Below are 8,557 nucleotides of genomic sequence, written 5' to 3'. Positions count from 1 at the left end.
GCCACTGATTAGCTCTATTAATCTAACATCACATACTAATACCCAAACCCATCAAACATTTAAAACTACTTAATCATCATCACAAATCCCATACTTAAAATACTTCAATCATCATTATGAAAATATCATTTCCTTGTAAAGGCATGACACGTGACAAACAACAATTGGATCCGTCACCAATAATGCAAAAAACCATGGGTTGTGGACCTTGTGGTCGCTAATTGAAATTCCAGCAAAACTATGTCCTCCAATCAACCATAACTAAACAAACTCGCTCCACACTATTTGGGGCCCTTTGTTGCCCAACACACTTTCTTTAAATCCCCCATTTATGCGGCTTGAAACTTTTATAAATTCAACAAAAAACTTAGCGTAAAGTCTTGAATAGAATATACTTTTCAACTCTAATATGGAGACGTACTCACTATACGACTCTAATTAACTTATTACATCCAATTAACCTCCCATTTTAATGATTAGAAGAGAAGAAAAAATGGAAGATTGTATCGAAAATTGTCGAGTTGGGGCCGATGGCCGGAATGTTATTTTTGGAAAGTACGAGATGGGGAGATTATTGGGTCAAGGGACGTTTGCTAAAGTTTACTACGCGAAGGATCTTGTGACGTCCGAAAGTGTTGCGATTAAAGTCATCAAGAAAGATCAAGTTCGTAAAGAAGGTACACAGTAAAATTTAGTATTTTTTTATTTACCATCTCAAAATATATTAGTTATTGAGTTATTGATTCCTTACAAGTGGTATTAGATTTAAATCTCACTATAAACATATTTTGAGTGATCAAGAAAAGGGTCAAAAATCACTTGAAAAGGGTTGGAAACGGTTAAACCGGTTATGCCTTGTATGAATAAAAATATTCTAAATCCAATTATTCTGAACAGAGAAAACCTTATCTGTTTAGTATTATCTGGTCATCTATATAGTATAATGGTATAATTCATATAATAATAATAATAATAATAAATAATAATTGCTAACTACACATAAATTTCAAGCATTTCAATATGTTTAATCATTATAGGTTTATGTATTTTTTTCAGGTATGATGGATCAAATAACTCGTGAAATTTCGGTTATGAGGCTTGTACGGCACCCAAACGTGGTTGAATTAAAAGAAGTAATGGCAACAAAACGAAAAATATATTTCGTCATGGAATATGTAACCGGTGGTGAGCTTTTTGCCAAAGTTTTAAAAGGAAAATTAAAAGAAGATGTAGCAAAAAAGTATTTTCAACAATTAATCAGCGCGGTCGATTTTTGTCATAGTCGCGGTGTCTCTCATCGCGATTTAAAGCCCGAGAATTTGTTATTAGATGAAAATGGCGACTTAAAAGTATCGGATTTCGGGTTATCTTCGTTACCGGAGCAATTAAGAAACGACGGGTTATTACATACGCAGTGTGGTACACCGGCATACGTTGCACCGGAGGTTTTAAGGCGAAAAGGGTATGATGGTGCGAAAGCTGATATTTGGTCCTGTGGGGTGATTTTGTATGTTTTGTTAGCCGGTTTTTTACCGTTTCAAGATGAAAATTTGATGCATATGTATAAAAGGATCTTCAAAGCCGAATACGAATATCCACCGTGGATTTCGTCCGATGCACGACGCTTGATATCGAAGATTTTAATCGTTGATCCTTCACGAAGGACAACGATCCCGGCGATTATGAGATCACCGTGGTTTTTGAAAGGTTTTCAAAGGCCATTAGCCTTTTCTCTTAAAGAAAATGAGCCCGAGCTCGAGCCTGAACATGAAGTTACAAAAGTAAAATCTTCGCCTCCGTTTTACAACGCGTTCGAGTTTATTTCCGCGATGTCATCGGGTTTTGACTTATCAAGCATGTTTGAGAACAAGCGAAAGTCGGGGTCATTGTTTACTTCGAGAAACTCGGCTTCATCGATTGTTGGTAAACTTGAATTAGTTGCTAAGAAGTTTAACTTGAAGATTTCGAGGTCGAAACAAAGTGAGTATAAAGTGAGGATGCAGGGGCTATCGGAGGGCCGAAAAGGGAAGTTGGCAGTTACGGTTGAGGTGTTTGAGGTTGCACCCGAAGTGGCGGTTGTCGAGTTTTCGAAGTCGGCTGGTGATACCTTAGAATACAAAAAGTTTTGTGAAGATGATGTTCGACCTGCCCTACAAGATATCGTATGGAAGTGGCAAGGAGAAGATAACAGTTAAATTAGTTAATTTTAGTTTGATAGATGTGGAGTACGGTACTACTCTTCCAATGTACAAAAACGTTTTTGTTTTTAAGTAAGATGCGAGTTTTACTACATGTGAATCAAGTTGTTTAATTTGGTTCGTTCCGTTCGGTTTTGGCTAATCGATCAAGATACATAGGCTCGATCGTATTTGGTTAACATGTATAGCTAATCTTCGAGTTAATCTTGTTAACTCATGTGTCGAGCACATGACTAATTTCTCATGTGTTAATCCTTTTAACATCTCGTAACAGAAAATTTACTAGTGACTACGTGTAAATTTATATTTACCATAACTGTTCACTTTTTTTCTAAGGAATATACAGTATAGTGATAGTGATGATATTGCCTTTAGAAAAGATAGTGATGATAAAACTTCAAAGAGCACCACGTATGGGAAAAAAAAGGAAAAAATGGATGGTTTTAGTTTACGTGTTTGGTTGACTCGTTGAAACGGTCAAGTTCTCATACATATCCACGTCCATATTTATTTAGTTTTTATTCATACATATCTATATCCCTTTAATTTCATTTCATCCGTCCATATTCATATCCGATAGATTAAGCGGGTTAATGGATATCCGTTGAATATCAAATGAAATGCTAATTTAACGACGATTTATCAATTTAACTAGTGAAATGACCTATGAAAACACGGGTTTGTTTAAACGAAACAGTTTAATGATATATTTTACGTATTAAATGAATGTAAATGTTAAAGTCATTTAGTTTATTGCCCGGTAGAACCACGGAATCCGACTAAGAAACTTGTCGTTGATTTTACAAACATAAAGTTCGCTCAAACTTGAGTATTTATATTTATATTTATATTTTTAATAATAATAATAATAATAATAATAATAATAATAATAATAATAATAATAATAATAAATGCCTTTTAATTTTTTTTAGAAAAATAAAATTACAATTTAGGAGAGATTAATATTTTATTTTATAAAAGATTTCGTATTATTTTTTAAATTAAATTAATATATAATTATGACATCATCATTATGAAAATTAAATTTAATGATGACATCATCATTTTAGAGGTTTATTAGACTATATAGATATAGATTATAACAAATGTAATTATTTAATCTTTATGTTTTTGATTCGTTACACATGTTTTGATTGTAATTTGTCGTTGATTATGAATTTAATTGAACAAAATACGTTATAATATAAGTAAACATACTTTTAAACTAATTTAAATAAGTAACTTTGAATATTGTTAGTAACAATTTATTAATTGTGACTATCACAAACCTTATTTTCGTTAATAATGTAAGAACTTGTAGGTTATATGTATATTCATATTGATATGTAGATGCATATGCATATTTATTATTACGTATATATGTATATATAGATGAATTTCGGATGATAATGGATATATATCCGTGGATGATAAGTTGTCATCCATATCCGATCTACGAAATATTTAGATCATCCATATCCATATCCATATCAGTTAATCGTCCATTTACATCATCTATATCCATTATAAATGAATCGGATCAAGTGGATGTCCGTGAATAAAACATCCATTGCCATCCCTAGTTGATAACAAACCATACCCTACTTAAAAAACCATAACCTACTTAAAAATGATTCTAGTGAGTAGCATAGTGACATATTATATTATATTTATATACTAGTGAAATGACCCGTGAAATCACGGGTTTGTTTAAACGAAATAGTTTAATGATATGTTTTAGGTATTAAGTGAATGTAAATGATAAAGTCATTTAGTTTAATGACCCGTGGAACCACATATTCCGACTAAGAAATTTGGTCAGAATAAACGAACTACATATATTCTCCCTCCGCCTTGTTTCAATTTTCATCACAATTATTACTTTTTTGTCATAAAAGCTGCATTACAACATTTTTATTGAAACATGTATTTCGCATACATATGTAACCCGTAAAGATGACCCAATTTTGAATAATAATAATATAATAATAATAAAGTTTGCTCTAAAATTGAGTATTTATATTTATAATAATAATTATTAGTAATAACAAATGTCTCTTTAATTTTATTTTTTAGAAAACAAAAATACAATTATTATATGAATGCTGTACAATATGCTTCAAAGTTTGTACATGTGTTCATGGGGTGTTTTATCATAATGTTGTATATAATGTTTCAAATATTGTACATATGGTCATGGGGGTGTTTTAACATAAAGTTATAGATATTGCTTCAAATATTGTACATATGGTCATGAGAGTATTATATCATAAAGTTGTACATAATGCTTCATATATTATACAATTAACATGTTAATATTTTTATTTAAAATAATTAATTATTTTAATGACATCATCAAGTTAGTTACTATAAATACAATTTTTATTTAATTATAAAATATTTATGATTAATGATATCATCTAAGTGACCTAGATTTTTTTCTTTTTCTTTTTGATTTTTTCTTAACAAAGGAATTAGCCTAATAATGACATCATCATTTTAGCATTTTAATAGAAACTATAGATAGATTATACCTATGATAAAACATTAATAAATATATATACATGTACATATTACATTACATATAATACATTAATACAAATACATTTTACATAAATCAAAGAAATGGCGTTGATTTCTAATTGATGTTTGATTCCTCCAAATCATTTTCTAGTTGTTAATAGAATTATGTAGCCTCCGTGTTGTACAGTAGTCCACCTAATCGATCTATACAAGAATTTTATATTGTATTTGTGGACTATAACAACCCTCACTTTTCCCTTCCAAATTTACCAAATTGCCCTTAGGGTTTCATTGTCATATTCTGGGTGTTATCATTAGGGTTGTTATCCGATCATAATTAATGATCTTAATTAATACTTGAATTTATTAATCTTAAACCCTAACCCTAATACTAAATTTAAAATCTAAACTATATGTAATAAAATTAAATGGTGACATTTATAAAATTTAAAAACTAATTAGAACCAAATTTAAAAGTTAATAAGTTAGGGAGTAATAAATAAATAAAATGTAATTTAAATAAATATAACCTTAATAATAATCAATAAAAAAAAATTTAAATATACATGTAAATAGGAAAATGCCGAATAAAAAAAATAAAAATAAAAATACATGAAGTCACAAATAAATCGGCTGTAGGAGTATTAGGAAGTTAACTTGATCTCTAAGCTTGCATTAATCCTAATCTAATACCAATTGTGTCCTTGATCTCCAAGTAATTGAGAGGGATTAGGAAACAAACACAACTATATAAGAGATCAAGTTTTTCATTGGTTCACCACAAAAATAATCCCACAATCTGCATTAGTCGATTTGTGTCCAGCTTATCTCCCTCCCATTCTGTCGACTAAATAAACTCCTAAACCCTCTCAAGTTTTTCGACTAAAAACCATGCAGTCCAGCCTCCTGCATTCGACCAACAACCCTCCAAAACCTTGTTGCAGTCGACTAATAACCTACACCATCACAGCCTTATTTTCGCCATCAAATCTGCTGCTATAATCGACTACCCAAGGCAGCCTTTTCTGCTGTGTTTGTCGAACAAAAACAAGCCAAGAAACCCTTCGTTGAAGTTGGGATAGCTGTTGCGTTTTTCTGGATTTTTGTTGCTGCTGTACGTGATCAAGAAAACCCAAAAGCACCTCAATTGGGTCGTCCTTGCTGCTGCACTGGTTTCTGCTTTTCTGTCTCGCATCCATCATCATCATAGTCTTGCTCTCTAGCTCCTAAGGTAACCTAAAACCCTAGTTTAATCTTGTTCTTAATTTAATTACTTTTAAAGTTATAATTAAGTATTTTGTTATAAGTATTATTAAGTATGATGTTAGATGTTAAAGTTTAATGAATAAAAAGTTTATGATTTCATGTTGAATTTATGAATTGATCATGAAGTGTTATGAACTAATAGAAATAAGTCTTGTATGGATTAATAGGTTAAGAATGAGTATGATCAAGTATTATTAATGAATTATTAATGTGAATGAATAAGTATAATGAATATGATAAAAGATTAAGATCATGAATCTTGTAAGAATAAAGATAATGATTATGAAGAAGGAAAGATTTTGATGATGATTAATAAGTTTGTTAAATTAAAAGTACTATGATTATTGGTAATAAAGTAAGATTTGATCTTGATATATATAATTAAATGGTAAAAGCTTTAATGATTATGATTAAGGGTAAAGATTATGAATGTGAATAGATTATGATTTTATGATTTATCTACATGATTAAAGGTTAGGGTTAATAGTAGAAGTTTATGTGTTGTAATTAATTACAAATAAAAGGATTATAAGAATATGAATATGACATAGGGTATGAATTAGTAATGAATGTCATGTATTGATTATGATTAATATGATTAGGGCTAGGAGAATTGGTGTGATGATCGCTCCAAATCCATATGGACGAACACGTCATTCATCGATTTCATTGCGAGGCATTTGACCTCTATATGATACGTTTTGTAAATATTGCATTCTTTTGAAAAGGCACACCATAAATGAATATTTAAATCAAAGGTTTTCGACATTTGATGATTTCTACATATAGACAATCACCGTAATATAATAGTTTACAATAGTACTTCCGTTGACAATGCAGTCAAAATAAGATACATGGTGATGATTTGGTGAATGCAACGTTTCCTTAAAAAATATGCCATGTAAGACTCCATGCACATAGCTTGTCTAACATATAAGCAAACATCGGAAGACTTCTAGGGAACCTGAGAATAAACATGCTAACAAGTGTCAACACAAAGGTTGGTGAGTTCATAGTTTTAATGTTTTGCATAATCTGTACATAAAGGTAGATCACAAGATTTCAGTTGTTTCATCCAGAAACGTTTATCAAAATATTCTACGAAATTGAGCACCCTGGTAACTAAACTTAACGTATATATAATTTATACCCTTTATATAACCATCTTAATAATACATGCAAACCAACGTGTACGCTTCTCAAATAGCATACGTCCGTTAAAAGGCTAGTGCTCTAGCTCGGACGGGGATATCAAGCCCTATGGATCCATATACTACTACTCGCGCCCACCAGTTCTTATAACTGACAGTTACTAGTTACCAAAGCTAAGGAATTTTCGGTTCAAACTCAGTGTAGAATTTAGTATGTACTTGTATCCATTGCGTTTAAAATAAAGTGCATGTATTCTCAGCCCAAAAATATAGATTGCAAAAGCAATTTAAAAGGGAGCAAATGAAACTCACCTTAGCAGCACATAAAGTCGTTCACCGAAATGTGACCGAAACTCGGAATACCAAATAACCGTAGATCTCAACCTAGAGAACATATGTTGGTCAATAAATGTCTATCAAGCTAGGTCTGGTCATAGTGTATCACAATCCTAATGCTCGAGATCGACATACAAAAGTTATCCAAAGTCGTTTCAAAAAGTCAATTTTGATAATAGTTCAACAATACGAGACGTGCTTTATATAAGAATTCATTTACTCGGCTGGTAATATTTAAAAAATCCATTTTATCAATCTCGTAAACAAGTCGTTTAAATCTTAATTGCAGATTCAAAAGCAATTTCAATTAACGTCAATCATAATTCAGTTGATCATATCTTTTAATCCGTTCATCGAAACTATTCGATATCTAAATGAAAAGTTATTGATTTTTCGCTAGCTTTTCAAAAACATGCATATCATATACCTTTTATCAGTAATATATGTATTTAATTCGTGATTCATCATAAACTGTTTAGCGAAGAAATTTAGCATACAAGCATGCATAAATATATATACTCGAGCACTAGACATGGATACACAATTAATATATAAAAGATAAAATATGAATGCTCACGTTTCAATATTGTGATTCAATATTGTAGGAAAGTACGTAGACGCAACGGAGATGATAAACACTAGGTTTGACCTGCGTACAATACCCATGAACATTACCCATAACTTCCATAGTTATAACCCATAATTTCCTTAGCTCTATCCCTCTCATAAAACTCGTTTTGAAATAGCTCGCTCATGACCTCGTCGTAGTATTTTATGTATAAATAATAATAATACTTACTTGTTAATTAATATTAATAATAATAATAATAATAATAATAATAATAATAATAATAATAATAATAATAATAATAATAATAATAATATATGTTTATATATATTACAGAGAGTGAGAGAGGTATTGAGAAAGGATGTAAAACATTCGGCAGAAAAACTGGAGCATTTATAGTACTTTTGCTGAAACTGAACCCCATGCGATCGCATGGGTTTTATGTCTATTTCTCATGCGATCGCATGGCCCCAAAATCCAGCTCACAATTTTTTTAACTTTTAGCTTGTCGACAT

At 30.7% G+C, this 8,557-nt stretch overlaps 1 protein-coding gene across 1 annotated transcript; it reads left to right on the top strand.

Annotated features, from left to right (window-relative positions):
• The first annotated feature begins 341 nt into the window (after positions 1-341).
• Positions 342-2,211, top strand: LOC139867005 (CBL-interacting serine/threonine-protein kinase 25-like). The gene is made up of 2 exons (XM_071855313.1): positions 342-677; positions 1,057-2,211. Exons 1-2 carry the CDS (start codon positions 473-475, stop codon positions 2,193-2,195), a joined length of 1,344 nt encoding a protein of 447 aa, XP_071711414.1. The 5' UTR covers positions 342-472; the 3' UTR covers positions 2,196-2,211.
• The last annotated feature ends 6,346 nt before the right edge of the window (positions 2,212-8,557 follow it).

This window comes from Rutidosis leptorrhynchoides, chromosome 9 (assembly GCF_046630445.1).
Source record: "Rutidosis leptorrhynchoides isolate AG116_Rl617_1_P2 chromosome 9, CSIRO_AGI_Rlap_v1, whole genome shotgun sequence".
In the NCBI taxonomy this organism is placed as follows: domain Eukaryota; kingdom Viridiplantae; phylum Streptophyta; class Magnoliopsida; order Asterales; family Asteraceae; genus Rutidosis; species Rutidosis leptorrhynchoides.
Note: the sequence above shows the minus strand (reverse complement) of the source record. Positions and strands in the feature narration are given on the sequence as shown.

What these genes read in the sequence shown, in the direction of transcription:
- LOC139867005 (XM_071855313.1), top strand. Translation starts at nt 473, where the DNA reads ATGATTAGAAGAGAAGAAAAAATGGAAGATTGTATCGAAAATTGTCGA. An exon ending in AGATCAAGTTCGTAAAGAAG is followed by an intron (nt 678 to 1,056) that starts GTACACAGTAAA and finishes TATTTTTTTCAG; the next exon opens with GTATGATGGATCAAATAACT.